Here is a 22,206-nt window from a genome sequence, read left to right as displayed (position 1 = left end):
AGATACTTGAAATTTTGTGAACTTAAGTCAGATCTCAAATGTTACAGCTAAATAGTATTTCACTTCCCCTGTAAAAATTCTAGACTAGGTCTAAGGTCTACTGTTTTATGTGGGTACACACAAGATAGATCATGGGTATCTTGTGGCCCTGCTAACAAGTGAACTGTTCTGGTGACCCTGTAGGTCATGCAGCCGAGTAGTCCAAGTGTTACCGCACGTTATTTTGAATAGCATTTTTTTGTGCATGAATTACACGTTTCCCTAGATTGTCTACATTTTAAATCTTGGCTAACCTTCTAGCTAAATCAACACTATGGGCTCAATTCAACTCCTAAAAAACATTGGAATTCTGCCATTCTGACAGAGCACCTCCTAGGTCCAAGTCTAGGACTGTTCCACACAAACCCTGCATCCACAGGGCGTGGTGTTTCTAGTCCAGCTCCTCAGAACTTTGAGAGCATGTAGAAAGGTGAGGCATCAGGGCTGTTTCACAGATAAGCCACACCCTTTGACTTCACGGCCAACCCTTGCTTTATTCAGCTCCAGCCTGCCCACCTCATTCGCAGTCCTCGAGCCTGGCCTGGATTTATGCTTGAACCTCTCGTTGATTCAGCTTGAGTTACATTTCACTTGTGAGAGCCAGCTCAATGATCTTAAAGTCCTGAGGAGAGCTTTTGACACAAGCTGCACGGGCAGCTGCCCACTCAGTTTAGCAACCTGGAAGCTCCAGCTGTCTATTAACTGAAGTGTTAATTACCCCATGCAACAAAGTTTTTGCCCTTGAAGTGAACTTACATTCTTGATTTCTGTCTGGGCTAGAGGAGGGTGCACAGCACCGCGGATCAGTGTAAACGTCAGAGCAGCAATAACCTTTATCACTAAACCTACTCCCAGAGGGTGATTGAAACCTACTGCCGTAGGGTGAGTGTGAACGGGTATGCCCGATCACCCCTTCCGGACGGGCTGCAGCTGACTTATCGGACTCCTCCGATACGTCATATCCACGTTCCCACGTTGCCGTGGGAACGCTTCCAGAAGGAGGCCGGCATCCCGGCGTTGCCTCGGAAACCCGGGAGGGTTTCCGGCCTGAGGATTGGAAGACGCGGAAGACGCGGAGGACAGGGAGGATAAAGGAGACGGAGCCCGAGAGAGAAGGAGGCGGAGGGGAGGAAGGAACAATCGACGAAGGAGACATCGGAAAGAAGATCGACTGGAGCAACGAGACGGGAGAACGAGGGAGGACGGACCTCTCTCACGACGAGGGGCTGGAACCGGGTCGCAGTGTTGAAGACAGCCCACGAGCGGAACACCTCCGCGCCAGCCACGACCCTGGAGGGTCGTGGCTTAATAAGATACGGTCTTTCTGGACCAACCGAAGGTGCACCAAAGTAAAGGGAGCTGGGGAAGGGAACTAGGGAAGGGTGAGGGGTGGACTGGGAGGGGATTGGAGGGCACAAGGAATCGCGGGTCAAACACCTATCAGTGCACTAATAAAGGACATTAGGCACTTTGTACCTCACTCTTCACGGGCACCACCCACCCTTTGGTTTCTTTTCCCCAGTTTGTATAAGTTAAGAAGAATAAATATACCTACCGTCCCACTTACCGTCGCATTTATTTCCTTTTTGTTTTCGGTGCCCAACCTGGAACCACACGAGAGACCGACGGACTCTCCACCTAAAAGAGAACAAAAGAAAAGCAGAAGGAAACACCATTAAAAGGAAGAATAACCCAACATCTAGAGACTAAATCAGAACGACGTAAACCTCATTATTGAAATAATACTTAAAATAAACCACTTACCTGAACACTTCAGGTTCTCTCCGTTGTCGTTATACTGTTCGTCCTGTCACAGTGAGTTTAACCTGCAAAGACTACTTTGGTCTCATCATTCTGAGACCAATCTAAAGAATACTCCAACTTGGACAATATTGTGACTTTTATTACAGCCCTGTGTGACAGACTGGTTTGTTGCAGGTGGCCCATGGTCAATATTTACTGGAAGTTGGTGGAAAATGCAGCAGGTGTTAGTTTACTCGAAAACAAAACTCCTCTGTTTTGTTTTGGCCAACAACTCTTTTGTGATTGTCATTTCAGTCATCGGCTTTCCTGTATACTTTAAACTCAGAAGATTTAAGCTGTGAACTTACCTCCGATCACCTTGAGTTTTCCAGAATGTTAAGGGTATATTGGCTAAAGGACCGCAATGTAGTAACAACCAAAGGCGCCAGTCCTCTTGGGCCAAAATCTTTTTGAGTTCTTTCAAAGTTATCAGTCTCATGCCATCAGGAGGAGGATACTCTCAGACCCGGGTTTACATCCAATAGCACTATCCACTCTGCGGTTCATCAGGCCCTCGTATAACTGGAAAAGTAATATTCAAGTCCCATTAAGGCTAGTGTTCCCAACTGAAAACCAGGACCGGCCAAATGCCAACATCTTGCTATGGGGGGCAACTGAGTGAAAAACGCAACTGGCCTGTGTAGTAAACAATCCACCAGACTGAATACCAATTTCAGGGTTTATTTAGATAATATCCAATCTACGTCCAGCCGTTACAATCTCCCCAGCGCGAATGCCTCCTAACTCCCCCGCGCTCCTCGTTCCACATTCCACAATCCACATTCCACCGGTGATTACACTTGCTCATGTAACACACTTTCCCTCTTTAAACAAAAACAAATAATTAGCATAAATGTACATATGAAAACCAAATGATGAACAAATATAACTAAAAACAATATCAACATAATGCAATAAAAACATTCTAACACAATGCAATACAACATTGTAAAAAGAGTTCACTTTTCCTATTGTTCTCTTTTTTACTAAACAAAATCTTTGAACTTGGTAGGTTGGCGCCTTGTCCTGGAATTGGACTTTACTCGTGATGCAACTGAGGTATCCCCCATAGCAACATTAACATCACTATCACATAACTGCATCGACTCTCCCTCTCCAGATCCATCCTCCACAACCCCCTGTTGATCACAACCAATCCCTCCATTCCTGTATTCCCCAGACTGCATACCATTATGAAACTTAATCCATGGATGTATTGCATAATTCTTGTCCTGGCATTTACCATTCCATGCACACTTAGCTAATCTATTCACATTCCAGACTTTGCCATCCTGCGTAACAACACTATTCCTGAAAACTTTTATCACTTTCAAAGCCTCTCCAAACTTAGCCGCCCCTTTCACCATGAAACCAAGTTCACGCACCTTCACCCAATCACCCACCTCAAAACTAGGTTCTTTCACTTTCTACTTATCATCATACCTCTTCTTGAAATATTCTTGTTTTCTCCTTACCCTTTCTCTGACTTCTTCTACTGAAACTACCTCCCAATCTTTACTCTGCTTCTTCTTAAACCACCATGGGCACAATTTAGACACAGGATGTCTGCCTTTAAGTAATTTGAACTGACTCACCTCTGTAGTACTTTGCGGAGTAATACGATAATACCACAACTTCTCCCTCAATTTCTCTTTCCACAAACCACCAAATCCACGCGCCCAGAAAATACTATCCTTAAGAACTCGATTGAACCTCTCTACTTGACCATTACCTTTAGGATCATATAAAGGAGTAGCTATATGTTTGATGTTACTGTATTTAACATTTTTTTGCATCTCACCAGAAGTTAACTGGACACCATTGTCCGAGATCAAAATTTCTGGATAACCTTCCCTCGCAAACACTTCTTTAAAAAATTCAACGATAGTTGCTGATGTCACCTGGGCAACCAATTTCACCTCTGGCCATTTAGAAAAATAATCTATCAATACCAAAGCATAACGTGTATCTGTTGGAAGGGAAAAAAATGGGCCCAAAATGTCAAATCCCAATTTCTGCCATGGAGAATTCCGCCAGGGAACAGGAATCAGGGGAGCAGGCACAGTCTTCAACATTTTCTCTGCATTAACACACACACAACACTCCCTCACTACCCTGTCCGCCATTTTATCCAGCCCTGGCCACCAAAAACAAGTGCGAATCAATCTTTTCTACCCTTCACAGCCAAGCTACCCGCTATTCAAGGCTATCAAGGCCCTGCCATCCTTGTCTGAGAAATGCCTTCATAACACCCACTTCACAATCAGGCTGTTACATGAGCAAGTGTAATCAATCTTTTCATGGATGACATTCCTGGATGTCCCTCATGTGCCAATCTCAAAATCACTTCTTGCATTCCCTTGGGAGGGATGCATTTCCCATTCTTAAACAACAATTCATTCTCTATATCCAACTCATCTTTAACCTTACTAAACGGCTCTATTTCAGCAGATACATTACTCCGCCGTGGCCAACCACCTCTGACATATTTCTTAACTTCCTGGAGTACTAGGTCCTCTTGACTACATCTGATCCATTCATTCTCTTCTATACAACCAAATTCAGCAGACATATAACCAGACACAGCAGATACAATGTCACACTCCAAAATACCCTCAAAACCTTCTCTCTCATTTTGCGGAAGGCGCGATAAACAATCCGCAACAGCATTGTTTTTTCCTGGCACATATTCAATCTTAAAACAATACTCCTGCAACCTGGAGACTAATCTGGCAATACGGGCAGTAGCATTCCAGCCTCCACCTGGAGATAAAATCCCAACCAAAGGCTTGTGGTCCGTTTGCAGAATAAATTTAGACCCCCAGATATAGTCCCGGAAATGTTCAACAGCCCAAATGCACGCTAACAATTCTTTTTCAATCACTGCATACCTTCTCTCTGCCTCAGTCAGAGTACGAGAGGCAAAGGTAACATTCCATTTGTCCTTCCCACACAACTGAGACAAAACCCCACCGATCCCATACATGCTTGCGTCCACTGTTACAATGCATTGTGCCCCCACACAGAAAGGCTTCAAAGTAGGTGCCTCAACAATTTCCTTTTTGATCATCTCGAATGCATCACTTTGTTTATCTGTCCAAGCATACTGAACGCCTTTGCGTGTAAGTTCCCTCAAAGGTTCCATTTTGGAAGCAAAATTCTTGATAAATTTGCTATAATATTCACACAAACCGGTGAAAGATAATAACTTCTCCCGATGAGCAGGAGCATTGACAATTGCTTCAACAAGAGACCGTTTGGGAACCACCCCTTCACTTGAAATGGTGTGACCTAATTACTCAACAGATTTAAAAAAAAAAAATGCATTTCTTCTCCTTCAAGGTTAAACCATTCATACTCAGTACTTTACACACATTCTCTACATGCTGTTCATGTTCTCTCTCATCCTTCGAGAAGATTAAAACGTCGTCTTGAAAACATTTCACGTATTTGTCCATGTCCTTAAAAAGATGAAACATCGCTCTCTGGAAAACAGACGCAGCTGATGCCAAGCCAAAAGGCATCCTTCTAAACTGGTATAAGCCTTGCCGGGTGATAAACGCTGTTAAATGTCTAGAGTCTTCCGTTAATTCAATTTGATGGTACGTTGATCTCAAATCCAATGTGGAAAAGATTTTCGCCCCTTCCAACATACTAATAACTTCATTGATCTTAGGCAAGGGATGACAATTCACAACAATGTTGGCATTTACAGCTCTCAGATCAACACACAGTCTCAAAGTTTTGTCTAACTTCCGTGCCAAAACAATCGGAGAAACCCACTCGGAGGATTCAATCTCCTCTATCACACCTTCATTCACCATTTCAGATAATATCTGTTTTAACTCTTCTCTTACACTGATGGGAACATTCCTAAGTTTCTGTATCACAGGTTTAGCATAAGCTTTAACTTTAATTCTGTGGCTATAATTGGCTAATTTGCCCAATTTACTAGTGAAAACTTGTGGAAATTTAGACGCTATCCACTCAGTTGCTTCCTTTGACTCTACCACTAAGACAGGCTCGATACATCGGGGGTTCAATATTATCCCCAGTTTGCCTTGGTCTCTCCATCCCAAGACATTCACACCTTTAGCCGCAACATACAATTTAATGCTCGCACATCTCCCTTTAAAATTGATTATTGTATCAACAAAACCAATCATCTCAATAGTACCCCCTTCAAACCTTTCCGCAATAATATCAGACTCTTTCAAATCTCTCCTCTCCCAAACCCCATCAAAAACTTGTTTAAAACAATCCAGTGTGACAATAGTCTAAGGCGACCCCGAATCTGCCATTAATTCCAATTTCCTTCCAGCAACTAGCACCTCGCATCTTGGTTGACCTAAACGTACATACCCAACTTCATCTCCTTGCTTAAGCGACAACACCATGCCTCTGCACTCGCCACCAGACTCATGACACTCTTCACCATCTTTCTTAATACTCACACACGCCATCTTTCCTTTGGTAACATAGTTACCTTTTTTTACATCTTTGCATACCCGAGCAAAATGTCCCAACCTTCCACACTTCATGCACTCTTTTCCAATCGCTGGACACTGAGGTGATGATGCTAAATGGTTCAAGCTACCACAACGGAAACAGGAAGGTTTATCCATCCTGTCATGTTTCCCATATTTCTTCCCTGTTGTAGTATGCTTGACAGAAGAATTACCACTCGCCCATGCACCCACCACCTCAGATTCTAAACATTTGACTTTATCAGCATCTTGTACTGTTCTCATCCATTGCTCGGATTGCTCTAGAGCCTTTGCAGTAGAAATTACATCCTGTAATTTAGGGTCTCCCATAACCCACAGATGCTCTTGGATTTTCCTACTCTTGACATGCACTATAACTTGATCCCTGATCATCTCATCAGTCATATCTCCAAAATTGCAATGTACAGATAATCCACGCAGTGCTGTAAGGAACTCATCAAATGTTTCTTCTGAATGCTGTACCCTTGTGTAAAACTTGAATCTATTTAATGCTAGACTTGCAGTAGGTTTGAACCTCTTCTCCAATCTCACAAGCGCCTCTTGAAAGACGTCCACCCCACCATCTGCCTGATCTTGTAATGGTATAGGGGGTAAAGTTCTGAAGACCATTTGCCCCTCAGAACCCAAACAATGCAATAAAATATTCTTCTTCCTTTCCTGTGACATGTCGTCATCATCAATAGCTTTCATGTAGGTTAAGAACTCCTCCTTCCACCTAGACCAGTGCATTGGTGGATCACCCTTGCTCTGTAAAAATTTAGCTGGTGGTTCAAACTGCATTCCTCTCCTTATTTACAATGAGAGAAGAGAAAAATAACACAAAAAGAAAAGAAAACCAATGCAACCACTTGTAGACAAGCAATCAAAATATGTATCTGTTTCCACCAATTATTCTTCCTTGAAAGTCTGTATTTCCAAAAGGAACTGAACTTTAGTCCCTTTTTAGTGTCAACACAAATGTTTATTAGTCCTTCCTCACTGACACTGAACGAAACAAAGTCCTTTCTCAATATCCACACCTCGGAAACAGGCTCCGCCCAAAACGAAATCAAAGGGCAGGATATGCAGTCAGATTCGAGCTGAAATGCAGGACACAGGTAAGAAACAGTCCCCCATACAGGTAAATAGAAAAAAAAAAAAAAAATCACGCGTGGACCTCAAAACCCTTCCGAGCTTGAAGATTCGAGTAGGCCTCCAGGCATAACAACAGTGTCACACGGTGCGTCGTTTAAAATTGTGCTGCGCGAGTATTCACAACAGCTTTTACTAAAAAACGAAGGCAGAGAAAGTTGAAAAAAAACAAGTAAAAATGTCAAACTTGGAAAAGAACGTCCCCCTTTACCGCCGAATACAATTCTCCAGTCAGTTTTCCTTTCACAATGCACTCGGCTCCTCGTTCCTCAGAGAATACAGCTTTCTCTGTGTTGCTCAGCAGTGCTGCTTGATAGTTTACGCATGGTTAATGTAGAACTCGTCGCCAAAATGTAGTAAACAATCCACCAGACTGAATACCAATTTCAGGGTTTATTTAGATAATATCCAATCTACGTCCAGCCGTTACAATCTCCCCAGCGCGAATGCCTCCTAACTCCCCCGCGCTCCTCGTTCCCCATTCCACATTCCACAATCCACATTCCACCCGTGATTACACTTGCTCATGTAACACACTGATTGTGAAGTGGGTGTTATGAAGGCATTTCTCAGACAAGGATGGCAGGGCCTTGAATAGCGGGTAGCTTGGCTGTGAAGGGTAGTAACGCTTTTTGTCCCTTAGGATGCTGTCTGACCAAAGGCTACCCTGATTATCCTGAACATTTCCAATTAGTGCGTTAGGAGTGGCCCCTTGCTAGTTGGACCCAGGTATCCATATTGGAGCTATTTTATCTTTGGTCCTCAGAGAGACAAATGGTCAACATGGCAGATTGCCGTGTTGTGGGGCTCCTTCCTCCATCACCCCTGTCAGTTGAGGCCTCCGATGAACTCAGAAGTTAGTCCATCAAAGCCCCACCCCTGCCCCCTAACTGCTTTCTCTTCTGCAGGATGGAGAAAGCTCTAGGAAAGCCATACGCTCGAGAATCTAGAAACTGCTGGGTTTCACATGGAGTTTGCATTGACCAAGAAGGATGACCAGAGCCTTACTTTTGATTGGCTGCTGGAGCCAGTTGATCCAGTGACCGCAGGGACATTTCTGATGACAAAAGAGAATTGCCACCTTTTGAGTTAGTTTTTCGGTCTTACTGTAAACATCTGGAAGGAATGAGGGAGTTTACAGGTAGTGTGCAAATCTCAATAGCACAATAAAGCCTGCCTTTCTCTTACCACCTTCTGTCCTGTTGATTCCTCTCTAAATGAAAACAAGGGTATATAAGACACGTGCTGGTCTCTCTCTCTCTATCACTCACTCTCATTTGCCCTGCAGGTCCTTGGTAGGCTGCAGCAAGTACTGATGCTTACAAGGTCTTGTGTGATCTGGGGAGGACGTACCTCTCAGGACAGCGTCTCTCTCCATGCAACGTCACTCACCCTGGGTGCAGGGATCCTAGGGATTATAAACAGTTCTCCCCCAGTATATAGTGTGCCATCTGCAATTGCTGATCTGGCAGAGGTCTGTTACTCTCATAAGATTATTATGCTTGTCCCCCTGTGTGCAAATAATGCCCTCTGACAAAAAATACTCCTCTGCTTAGTGGGATTGGCCCCTCACCTGTTCCTAGGTCACTTTCCAGAGAGATTCAGGCATTGCCTTAGAGCAGTGGTTCCCAACCTGTGGTCTGGGGGCCCGTGGGGGCCCGCAAAGCCACCTCAGGGGGTCCGCGACTGCTTAGAAACTTAAATAATAATAACAGATTAGGTCCCCAGCTTTCAGTAATGCTTCAGTGGGAGTACCCGGATTCTAGTAATGATAAAGTGGGGGTCCACAGAAGTCAAAAGTTAGGGAACCACCGCCTTAGAGTTTTAAAACTACATCCCTGCCACGAAGACTCTGACTCCATGCCACTGTTGACCATTCCTGAAAAGTCCGAATTTTACCACACCTTCTGCTTTCGTACCTAGACTGTTATTTTTTTGTTTTATCTCGGACTCCTGCTAGAAGACTCTCTCTCCTTAATTTACCTCAGCTTGTGTTTCCTGGGACTTTGGTGAGCTGCCTAGTCTCCAACATGAACTACTCCTCGAGGTTTACCAAATACGCCATTTGCAGCATTCTGAAACGCACACACAAACACACCTCCACCCCCTCCAGAGTTACCTCTCATCTAATGGACGCTGTACATCTCCACTGTGGTCCCAACAGCGATCACTGAAATGTCCTAATAGTGGAAAACAGGATGCACAACTGGGATGGGCTCCTTTACTTGTAATCCCTTTGTACACTTGCACAGGGTTCACCACACCAATCCACTAACAATGCCTCCCAGTAGGTGGCGGCAATAATTCCTGCTTGTTTCATTCTTGTTTTCTCCTATTTTGTTTGTCCTACATACCACCCCCTGTTGATTTGTTGCGCATGTAGATAATGTACCAGCTCGTCCCTCTCCTTGACAAATTTGGTACCCATGGTCCAATTTTCTGAAAGAACAGTACACTGTCCACACATGTAGGACACCAGGGTGGTGACCATTAAACCCTGCACAAACACTCCTGCAGGCACTATTGTTTCTGTTCCTTTCTCCAAACATTCCATAGACCCGAGCTACTTACATTAGGACAGTGTGATGAGGACTGCATGCCCATGTGCACCCAGACCCCCTGTAAATCCTCTGTTGAGCAGGCATCGACTGTAGAACACATCTCCGCTTATTTTCACACAATGTGCACCCTCCTTATAACTCTGCTTACTTATTGAGCAGTCATACTCTGGAAATGTAACAGTCTGTTCTAGGATTGCAGGTTATTAGCCAGCTCTAAATCCATTTCAGTGGATTCCTAGAAGTCCAGTATTGGCTTTCTTTCTTCAAAACATTGCGATTTATTTGTAAGGGCACTGACGGGTGGTGCAAAAAGGATCCACAATCTCTCCCACACAATACGGCAATCTGGTCCTCAAGGAGGAAAATGGTCAACATACCAAAGGTAAAATAGCTTCCATATGGTCATCTGGGTCCATCTAGCAGTGGGCTACGCCTAATGCACTAATTGGAAATTTCCATCAGTGAATTCTTATGTAGTTCTTCTTTATCATAGTTTCTGTTTGATTGAGTTATATCCTTCCACTGCTGACATTTATTTTACTTGTATCACTTTATAAAGGTGCATCACTTTACTCGCTTTTTCTAACCCCGGACACCCCTTCCCTTCCTGCCATGTCTCCTCGCTTCATTTTTTCGTGGGTCATCTGGTCTTGAGTTAGCCAAAAACGTTTTATTTAAATAAAATGTGAGCTGTAGAATGTATTTGCTTGTTTGGGTTTTCTGCCAGCCCCCATCATCAATTGGTCTGCTTCTGTGTCATTCATATTTCACTTCACACACCACAGCATATTGTATGGAGAAATGGGTCAACTCACCTGGTTTCCTTCTGGTTGACTGACAAAAATATGGTTGCGAACAAAGTGCACTGTCACCAGAAAGTTTCCTTCATTGGCCAGAACTTATGCTGATAACTTAAAAAAAAAAAAAAAAACGTTGCAACTTCTCAGATACTGCTTCCTGGCTGCTGCTTACAGTGTGCATGCATGGACTTCCATCTTCCACTGTTTTTATAAAAACTTTGACAAAAAGATTGAAAAATGAACAACCGTAGTTTAACATGTGAAATAGCAGTCGGCCATCTTGGAATGGTGCACTAATAAAAAGTATATACAGAAAAATGAGATGGCCATCAGTGCACTAGCAAGCATTGGGACACACAGACGGGCATCTCAGGATGCGTTTTCTTCGACAAAAAGCAATTGCAAGAGGGCCACCCACATGTACTGATGCACCAAACATCTTGGATTTTTTTTTTTAAATACTTTGAACGATTGCAAAGCAGGAAAACATTGGCAAATCCATTAGTTCTGTGTCTTCTTATTAAATGGAAAACAGTTTGGCTTTAATAGTTGTTCCAGTATAACATGAGAAAATGTCTCCTAGTCCAGATAAAGGGTTTCTCAAAGTGCTGGGTCGCCTTGAAACCCCTCTATGCCTCCACATCATTTCATGGGTGTGATAGATTTGTGAGTTGTGATCATATGGTGAAGCTAAATTCACCACATTCAGGGGTTTGGAAATTCCTATATTCTGATGGATACAACTACCTGTGGATTCCTCACCTCATGAATACTCCCATGGCGCCAGCATTCGACGGAAATCTTCTTACTAGTCTCTGCACGTCGACGAGGACGTCACTGTCTCGCACGCGACGCCGTCTGACGTCATACAGGCAATAAGAGGTCCTCGACGACGTGCAGACGTCAGTTCCCTTTTTTCCGTGCATTCGAAACGGTTATCTTCGAGGGAGCAACTGTTACTCTTGCGGTTACAGTGTATATCTTGCTGCGTACTCTTTCTCTGTGGAAATAATGTCGCAGAGAAAGTCTGGATTTAAGCCTTGTCGTGAGTGTGGAGGCAAGATGTCGGTGACGGATCCTCATTCCGATTGCCTTTGGTGTTTGAGCTCCGACCACGACGTCTCGGCTTGTGATTCATGTCAGCACATGAATCCGAAGGCCCTTAAAGAACGCGAGGCGAAGCTGTTTATGGCCAAGTCAAAGGAGAAGCATCACAAGAAAAAGTCTTCTCCAAGACATCGGCGTCATCGAGACTCCCGGCGCCGTAGAGAATCTCGGCGTCATTCAAGGGAGGCTCGTTCCAGGTCTCCGGATCGGCGCCGAAGGACATGGGAGGTCAGCCCCACGGTGACGCCGCATCCTTCGACGCCGTTGCCCTCTCCAGCGTCTCCAACTTCGCCTGGACAGCCTCAAGTGTTTTCTCCGGCGCAGACGCCGAGGCTGGCGTCGGGGTCGCCTCCCAGTCAGGCACCCCAGTATCCGGCTTTTCCCACCCCTGGAGCCGATAGTTCCGCATTCTTGAATGCGATGTATGCCATCTTCCAACAGATGGCTCCAGGGGGTGCTCCGGCTGGGCCTTTGGCCTTTTCTTTGGGTGATCCTGCGCCTCTTCGGCCGGCACCCTTTATGCCCTTTCTCCCGTTTGGGAACGTGGGCTCGGCGCCAGTGTCGGCGCCGGTGGCCGCTCCGGTGGCTTCGGAGGGATTGGCCCCAGGGATTTCCATCCCGTCGACGTCGAGATTTCGGCCTGTGACTCCGGTGGGTCCATCCGTTTCAACTGCGCTTCAGTCGGCGCCGAAGTTACCTGTGGCGCCGGATGCGGCGTCGGTGGCTTCGGAAGATCGGCGCCGATCTCCGACTTCGGCGGAGGTATTGTCGACTCCGCGGATTGAGCAACGACTGCATTCAAGGAGGCGTGCTCTCCGGGTACTAGAAGAGCAGGAGTACCAACGAGCCCTAGAGGAAGGAGAGCTAGAGGACTCTGGTGATGGGCTGCGTGGACTGGAGTCGGCCAGTGGGCTGGACACTTCCCCTGAGTGGGACCTTTCGTCCCCGGGGGAATATACCGAGGAAGCTGCTTCCTTTCATACAGTGGTACGGAAGGCAGCTAGTTTTTTGGACCTGCCTTTGCCGGTGGTGGAGGCGAAACAAAACCTTTTGACAGAGGTGTTGCATCCGGCCTCAGCCGCGGCGGAGCCTCTATTACCTTTTAATGACGCTCTGCTGGATCCGGTTTTAGAGGTGTGGAAGAAGCCGGCATCTTCCCCAGCAGTTCACAGAGCCGTGGCCAGGAGGTATCGGACGGCTCCAACTGATCCTGGTTTCCTATCTAGGCACCCTACGCCGGAGAGCTTGGTTGTGCAGGCCTCCTGTTCGTCCAAGTCAGCGCCTGGTTCTTTTCCGACGGTGCCTGGGGACAGAGATTCAAAAAAGCTGGAGGCGCAGTCGAAGAAGATTTTTTCGTCCTGCAGTCTGGCATTAAAAGCCACCAATGCAACCTGTATCCTGGGGAGGTATATTCATGCTCTGATGGATGACATCTCCTCTTCGTTTACAGAGCTTCCTCAGGGTCTTTTGGATCTTGTCTCTGATGCCCAGGCTGCTGCGACCCAAATTATCCAGACGGGACTGGATACCACCGACTCGGTAGCCAGAGCAATGGGCACAACTGTGGTGGAAAGGAGACAGGCCTGACTCCGTAACTCGGGCTTTTCGGCAGATGTACAGTCCACATTGTTGGATCTCCCGTTTGATGGGGACAAACTGTTTGGGGCTAAGGCTGATTCGGCCTTGGAACGGTTTAAGGAGAGCAGGGCCACGGCTAAGTCGTTGGGACTCCAAGCTCCTTCTTCCACGGCCTCTTCCAGATTCTTCAGGAGGTTTCGTGGATTTGGGCGTGGCTCTTCCTCCTCTTCCTTTCGGGGAAGATATCAGCAACCTGCCTCTTCCCATCCCTATAGATCTTTTAGGGGGAGGGGTAGGGTCCGCACCAGGGGAGCTTCTCAGCAGCACTCTGCCTCTTCCTCATCCTCTGGCGGGGTGCAGCAGGGGAAGCAGCCTTAGGCTTCCACCATTTCCCACTCACTCCTCTCCTGTAGGGGGAAGATTACAGCATTTTCTCTCCAAATGGGAGACTGTTACGTCGGACACTTGGGTTCTCAGTGTTGTGGGAAAAGGCTACACCCTTCCCTTTCGGGAGTTTCCGCCCCTCATCCCGCCCCGCCCTTCGTATTGTTCACAAGAACACCTCCTGTTGCTAGAACAGGAGGTAGAAGTCCTCCTTTTAAAGGGCGCGGTGGAGTTGGTCCCGGAGCAGGAAAGGGGTCAAGGAGTTTACTCAAGGTATTTCCTGATTCCCAAGAAGGATGGTCGTTTGAGACCAATTCTGGACCTGAGGATCTTGAATTGGTTCCTCAAGCAGGAAAAGTTCAAGATGCTGACCCTAGCACAGGTGCTTTTGGCGTTGAACATGGAAGACTGGATGGTGTCTGTCGACTTGCAGGATGCTTACTTTCATATCCCGATACTCAAGTCACACAGGAAGTATCTCCGGTTTGTGGTGGGATCGCAACACTACCAGTTTGCGGTCCTTCCGTTTGGTCTTACTTCAGCACCTCGAGTCTTCACGAAGGTGATGTCGGTGGTTGCGGCAGAGCTCTGAAGGAAGGGGATAGCAGTATTCCCTTACTTGGACGATTGGTTGATCAAAGCCAAGTCCCCGGAGCTTGTGTTGCGTCATCTGCAGTCAACAACCCAGTTGTTGTTCGACCTGGGCTTTTCGGTGAACGAGCCCAAATCTCACCTAGAGCCCTCTCAGCGCCTCCTGTTCATAGGGGCAGTACTGGATACAACATTGGGTCGGGCCTTTCCTCCGCCTCAGCGGATTCAAGATATTCAGGATTTGGTTCCAATGTTTCGAAATGGAGCGGTAGTTCCAGTCCTCAAGGTCCTTCGTCTGCTCGGTCTTTTTGCCTCCTGCATTCTGTTGGTCACGCATGCTCGCTGGCACATGAGGGCTCTTCAGTGGTGCCTCCGAAGGCAGTGGTCTCAACACAGAGGGGATCTAGAGGGTACTGTCAAGATCTCCAGAGATGCTGCTGTGGATTTGAAGTGGTGGATTGCAAGCAACAATCTTTCACAAGGAAAGCCGTTCCAGCAGTCGCCACCAGTGGCCACAGTCATAACGGATGCTTCCACTCTAGGGTGGGGAGCTCATCTGGGGGATCTGGAGATCAAAGGTCTTTGATGTGAAAAATCTGTTCCTCTGGAGACCAATCTGTTAGAGTTACGGGCTGTACGTCTGGCTCTCAAGGCCTTCCTCCCTTCCCTTCGTGGTCAGTCGGTACAGGTCCTAACGGACAATACTACCACGATGTGGTACATAAACAAGCAGGGAGGAGTGGGGTCGTACCTTCTCTGCAGAGAAGCTCTTCGACTATGGTCCTGGGCAAAGGACCATCGGATTTGCTTGATAGCAAACCATCTGGCCGGAGTTTTGAACGTGCGTGCGGACAGTCTCAGTCGCCACTTCTCGGCAGACCACGAGTGGCGTCTCCATCCAGATCAAGTCCGTTTAATCTTCCAGAAGTGGGGGTTTCCTCGGGTAGATCTGTTCGCCACTCGAGAGAACGCGCATTGTCCGTTGTTCTGCAGCCTTCAGTATCCGATGCAGGAAGCGTTGGGGGACGCGTTTCAAATGACCTGGTGCGGCCAGTTGCTTTACGCGTTTCCTCCCATACCCTTGATTCCTCGAGTATTGAGGAAGATTCGCCAAGACCGGGCTCTAGTAATCTTAATAGCTCCGGATTGGCCAAGGAGGGTGTGGTACTCCGACCTTCTCCAACTCTCAACGTGCCCGCCGCTCCGTCTCCCTTTCAGGGCAGACCTCTCACAGTCGCAGGGGCAGGTTCTACACCCCAACCTCCAGAGTCTGCACCTACATGCCTGGAGATTGAACGGGGCAACCTGAGTTCCTTCTCTCTCCCGCCTGAGGTAGTGGATGTTATATTAGCGGCCAGGTGACACTCCACTAAATCTATCTACGCTAATAGGTGGTCTAAATTTGTTGCGTGGTGTGGAGAGAGGCAGATTGATCCTTTACATGCTCATCTATCGGACGTTTTGTCTTTTGCTCTATCTCTGGCGCAGAAAGGTTGTGCAGTGGCTACCATTAAAGGTTATTTATCGGCCTTGTCAGCCTTCATATGTCTTCCAGACCAACCATCTTTATTTAAATCCCCTATTGTTATCAGATTCTTGAAAGGTCTTCTAAATCAATATCCTCCAAAGCCATTCGTTATGCCGCAATGGGATTTGTCCTTAGTCCTGACTTTCCTTATGGGGTCCCCTTTTGAACCTATGCATTCTTGCCCCTTGAGGTATTTGGTTTTAAAAACAGTCTTCCTGATAGCTATAACATCAGCAAGGAGAGTGAGTGAGTTGCAGGCCTTATCAGTAAAACCCCCTTATACAACTTTTTATGGGGATAAGGTGGTGTTGAGGACCAAGGCTGCTTTCCTCCCGAAGGTTGTTTCACCCTTCCATTTGGCTCAGGCAATTACTTTGTCCACGTTCTATCCTCCGCCTCATCCTTCCAAAGAGGAAGAAAGACTGCACCGTCTGGACCCAAAGAGAGCGTTGAGCTTCTTTATCGATAGAACAAAGGATTTCAGGCTGGAGGATCAGCTGTTTATTGGATACGTGGGCAAGAGGAGAGGAAAGGCAGTCCACAAGAGAACACTGCCAAAGAGTAACATATTTTAATGCAAAGAACAACCCACCTGGATAAAGAAGGATCCTCCTGAGGGCATTAGAGCTCATTCCACCAGAGCTAAGTCGGCCACTTCGGCCTTAGCCAGAGGTGTTCCTGTGGTCGACATCTGCAAGGCCGCAACTTGGTCGTCCCTTCACACTTTTGCAAAACATTACTGTTTAGATTCTGAGGTTAGAAGGGACGGCCATTTTGCACGGTCAGTGCTGCAGGATTTCTTGGTTTGACCATTTAGGCACCCACCGCCGGGCGTGGTACTGCTTTGGGACTCTATTCATGAGGTGAGGAATCCACAGGTAGTTGTATCCATCAGAAGAACGAGTTACTTACCTTCGGTAACGACTTTTCTGGTGGATACATTAGCTACCTGTGGATTCCTCACGGTCCCACCCGCCTCCCCGTTGCCTTTATGGTCTTGCCAAGTAATCCTTGAGTGCGCTCCTCTTGGTCTTTGAGGGTGCAATAGATGTATATATAATATATTTATATATATATGTATATGTGTATATATCTTTATGTATATACTTGGTATGTGTATATATTTTAAAAGAGAGTTTTATATATATATATATATGTACATAAAAAGATTTACAGTTATTCATACAATGTGGTGTATTTTTACAATATAATGGATGTTGCCTTGCTCTTTCATTGCATTGCCTGGTTGTTCTCATGCACGTAAAAAATGATTGGTACTGACGTCTGCACGTCGTCGAGGACCTCTTATTGCCTGTATGACGTCAGACGGCGTCGCGTGCGAGACAGTGACGTCCTCGTCGACGTGCAGAGACTAGTAAGAAGATTTCCGTCGAATGCTGGCGCCATGGGAGTATTCATGAGGTGAGGAATCCACAGGTAGCTAATGTATCCACCAGAAAAGTCGTTACCGAAGGTAAGTAACTCGTTCTTCTGACGTCCAGGGCATCTTGTTTAGGGTCAACGACAACAATTTTTCATGTTTATCTTGTCCGTGGGACAAGTAGGCCCAACCCCCTGCAGCACAACCCCTTTGGTTGCCAGTTTACAGGGAAGAGAACTTTCTGCAGTTGAGGTAATATAGGTGGAATTGTATTTATGGTTGAATAAGGCAAAGCCTTCATTATTAGTGTGAGCGCTCTAAATAAACGTTGTAAGCTCATTCAACACTACTGACAGTGGTTCCAGTAAACAAATGTCTACACACACGTTTGAAAAGTTTAACAATATGCTCCCAGAATGCTTTCTGATTAGATGCACATTTTTGCAGAAGCTTGTAAGCAAGATTGATGATTCTTTGCTTTAAAAATAAAACGTTCTGGGGGAAAAGAGCAAGTAGGAAAAAACTTTTTTCTAAATTACTGTGAAATGTTAGGTACCATTTCTTTGTAAAGGTGTTGATGCATGCCAGTATTTCCAAAAATTATTCATAATGGAAAATCAGTGTAACCAATATCAACAAGATTATGGGATTTATGAAAATAAACAAGCATTGGCAAAACCAAGTGATCTGACATTGGTGGTCAGTCTTTTGGTTTTGTCAATGCGTGTCTTGTTTTAACATGACTTTTACAAAACGTTATTGTTGTGGGAGTTGCCAGGCCCTCGCCATTGTAAAAAATATTGCGAAAAAGAAAAAAAGATAACGTTTTTGGTCTCAAAAAAGTACAAATTAGTAGTATCTGGCACTGAGCAAAACTGATTTGTGTGCCAGAATGCTCCTTGTGGAAGAGCAGAATGCCATCACTCACAGTATAACCAGTTGATACATAGCTAGGAAGAGAGATGGAATTTTAATAAAAACTAAACGTCTTGGCTAATGCCAGAACTAATTAGGGGTCCAGTTCTTAAAGAAAGTCACAAAAGTGCACCCATGATATAAGTCTTTGCATTAGTGCAGAATTATGTCTTTCGTGAATTCACGACTTTACAGCAATAGACCAAGAAATCATACTCCTGGAAAATATTTGTGAATTGTATTTTATCACAAGCAAACAAGTGTAGATATGCTCATGCAAACATTTATTGAGCGTTTTACAAGATCACCTTTCCTCCAGCAATTTTTTTCCCAACCCTGGAAGAACGTCCAGTTCTGCCCTTGTCACGAGTAAATTTCCGCCTTTCTCAGTATGGAAAAATTAGAGAGGAGCTAGTGAAAATCCTTAAAACATGCTAGTAGGTTTCCACAGATTCAAAGGCATTCCAACCCTTGAACTATTGCTTACTGCTTCCTCCTGCCCCAGTTTGTAGATCTGCGGTAAAGTTCCAAAATAAGGATATTGCTAGTATTCAAGTTCTACTATGGTGTTAGACCTGGCATATAATTGGAGCTCTTATATAAATAGATTTGCTGCCATAATTTGTCTTCGCTACATGATACCAAAGTGTCTAGTAGATATTTTTTCAGGACAAGTAGATTTACGAAGCAACCTGTGCCATTGACAAGCATATATTTTGTTGAATTCCACACCCTTGCACCTTTTTTTTTTTTTGTACCCTGCACAAATGAATTAGTAAGCACATATATGAAGTGTATTTTATTGCAACCCATTTCTATGTACTATTTTCAATTTCTTTCATCATTTTTAACATAGATTTATAATAACACTTTTAAAAGACTGAAGTTATTAAATGAATGATTTTAGTTGTATGTGGGTTACAACATCCTTGCAGGTTCTCCTCACTGACAACAGTAGTGATGCAAATACTATAGTTTTAACCATGTAGTTGAGCCATGAAATAACAGGAAGTGCCCTCTGGTACTGAGGAGAAATATCAGCATTCTGAGTCGAGTGTGCAATTTACCATGAATTATCTCTCAAAATCCGTATTGAATCTATTATGGAAAAGTTGTAAGTATGTCCCCAGACAGTGTTACATTTTCAAGAAAATTCACACTTCTATTCCCACACACCAACTTATCATTTAGTAGATCCTCAACTTTTGTACACAAATACCAGCTTGTCATTTTCGTGAACTTACATGTACTAATGCTCCACTTGGGCAGAATATGGTTTGCATATAAATGTATTACATTTCATATGCTGGTGTTAACTACTAAATGTCAGGGATGCCCATCTTTATATTGGTGGTCAATGTGGAAAAATCTGTGACCGCCATACGCCGTGTATAGCCTAATATCTAGGAATAGAATGAAATTTGCTGAGGAAAACCATCTTACACCAGGGCCATCGAAGTGCTCACAATATACGAAGGAAAGGCGTTTGCTGTTGAGTCCACCTGTTGATTTCAATGCCCGTAATATATTGGATAGTGCCACCCGATGCCAAGGCCACTCCTAGTGGTTAGAATAACTCCACTGTTCCAAACAGGGCCCTTCTCTGTGGGCTTTTAATCACGCTCAAGTCACGGCCATCAATTTGGTTGGTTTGTGGGCTTGCCTTTTAAAATTCACTTGATTTAATTAGTAAAAACACCTTTTCTGGTGTTTTGCCCACCTCCTAGCGCTGGTCAACTACTGAGAACATACTAGGCTCCATATTTCTTTTTTTTGGTATGGTTTCTGGACTACTTTTTCTCTTTATTTCGTAGGCAGCACGATCTTCTGGGCAGTAGTTGAGCACTTTGCATGACATCAACCCTGTTACACGGATAATTGCAATTTTGCCAGTTAAATGGATAATTGCACTTTTGCTGATTTGTTTCACTGCGATCAAACTTCTGTTTCCTTTTGTGTGTCTGCTTTGCACTCCTGACGGCCATCGGCTTGCTTATGTGAAACTGTTTTACTTTTCATTTTCAGTTTATCTGACAAGAAAACTCCGGTTAGGAGTTTACAATGCTAATAGCTTTAACTCGAGCAAACGCGAGACTCATTGCATTGCACATGCTTGTTTGTCATCAGTGAATTATTCACTGGCTGAGCCACCATGTCAATATTCCAATGAGGTGCACTATGCTGCCTTCCATGCTCACAACATACCAGTGTGGGCCACCTTATGCAAAGAGACCCTGGAGGAAGGAGTGGTGAGCACCAGATGAAAGGGGCTGAAGGGCACACATGTTTTTCCACTCAATCCTCTCACAAAATGATTGGACCTACTTCCCCCAACGTCCCAGTAAGCCCAGTCAGTGTTTTTCCAATCTCCCCTCCTCCATGGCTTCTGCCCACAAGCCGGTAAGCGCCTGGGGTGCTGCAGTAAGTAGTGGGCGTGCAAGTTGGCATCTTCCTTCTTTGTACAAGATTCATGATTGCACCTTAGTGTGACTGTCATTAAGAGCCCTTCAATTGATGGCCAGTTACCAATGCCACTGCATGGTGATATGCCAGGTGTTGCAAGCCCTGCACTGTCACAGTGACATGGGTGAGCGTGTAACATCTTGAGGAAGTGGTCTAACACTGCATGTACATGTTCAACCATGTGCTAAACCTCCCGCAGCACAGATGCAAATGTGTACTTGTATTGCAGAGCTGATGAGAGAACTGCACCATCACAGCTGTTTGTGCCCAAAACGCATGAAAGGCACCACCACGCCTGCAACCCACTGAGGGATTCACCGTTTTTGCAGTTGACTGCTCCACCGCTGCTTAGGCTTTCCCTTCAGTCCACCTAGACCCGGAGTTCTGGGTAGGGCACCCTTATAGCATAATACTAAGCAGTGATCTTCCCTCCCCATTTGCGTGTAGTTTGCCTGTTTATGATATGGTGTGTTGACTAGTGGTGGTGTTTGAGATGGCTCTTCCACATATATACTTGTACTACCCTGGGCCTGTCAACAATAGTTTCTTAATGAATAACGTTGCCTAATGTTTGTTTCCGGGGACGTGGTGTTTGTAAAATAGAGGTGATGGTGGTGATGATGATGTAAAATTCAAACTTTGTTTCCGTTCCAGGTGCCAAAATGAGTTGCTTTACGTGTGTCAAGGTCTTGATGATCTTATTCAACCTCATCATTTTTGTGAGTACTGCATACTTTGTTTTTTAAGGTGGGGATGGAGAGGAATGATTGGCTGTTGTAAGATCCCTTTGAGCAACTAGCAGGATAGCATGTGTCCTAATTACATGAATAAAAAGTTGCTAACCAGAGAGGTTACCTTTGCGAGCTCCTTCCAAGACCTTCGTCCTGCCCCTGAGTTTGTTGTTTCGAGCTAGAGTTTAAGTTGGCACACTTCCAAAATACACTTCTTAAAATTGATTTATCTTATGGTGTATATAACAGTGATTCAGTACTAGAGTGCATTACTCAGTTACGAGAAAACCAGCAGTGTGCAGTCTCACCTCAGTTTCTCTCACTGTGTGTAAGCAGTATTGAATGTGTACATGCCCTCTTGCAGTATTAATGTGGTAATCTTTAGGGTAATGTTGTAGTGTGAACATCTGAATAGGACTGAGTGGAGGTGCAGGCACACAGGTGGTCTGGCAGAGTCTCCATTGAGAGTATAGGCTCCTGAACGTATACACACACCAACCTTTCCCTGAAAAAAAAATGTTCAGTATGTGTCCACACATGCATTACTTTTATTGAATCATCGTGACATTAACTTTCTCTAATGAAGGGATAAAGATGTGTGCACACACTCATTGATTATCTGGGTCTTAAAAAAATCTATGCAAACTCATGTATGTTTTCCAACATATGTCTTTACTGAAAAAAGA

General features: G+C 45.1%; 1 protein-coding gene across 1 annotated transcript in view; it reads left to right on the top strand.

Moving 5' to 3' along the window:
• TSPAN1 (tetraspanin 1) overlaps positions 1–22,206 on the top strand; it is a 72,729-nt gene that overhangs the window by 7,326 nt on the left and 43,197 nt on the right. The window contains exon 2 of the mRNA XM_069232762.1: positions 21,444–21,508. Within this exon, the coding sequence (XP_069088863.1) occupies positions 21,452–21,508 (57 nt within the window). The 5' untranslated portion in view covers positions 21,444–21,451. The remainder of the gene's footprint in view (positions 1–21,443; positions 21,509–22,206) is intronic.

The sequence above is a fragment of the Pleurodeles waltl genome, chromosome 4_2, assembly GCF_031143425.1.
Source record: "Pleurodeles waltl isolate 20211129_DDA chromosome 4_2, aPleWal1.hap1.20221129, whole genome shotgun sequence".
In the NCBI taxonomy this organism is placed as follows: Eukaryota; Metazoa; Chordata; class Amphibia; order Caudata; family Salamandridae; genus Pleurodeles; species Pleurodeles waltl.
The sequence above is the reverse complement of the archived record's forward strand: the minus strand, read 5'-3'. Positions and strand labels throughout refer to the sequence as shown.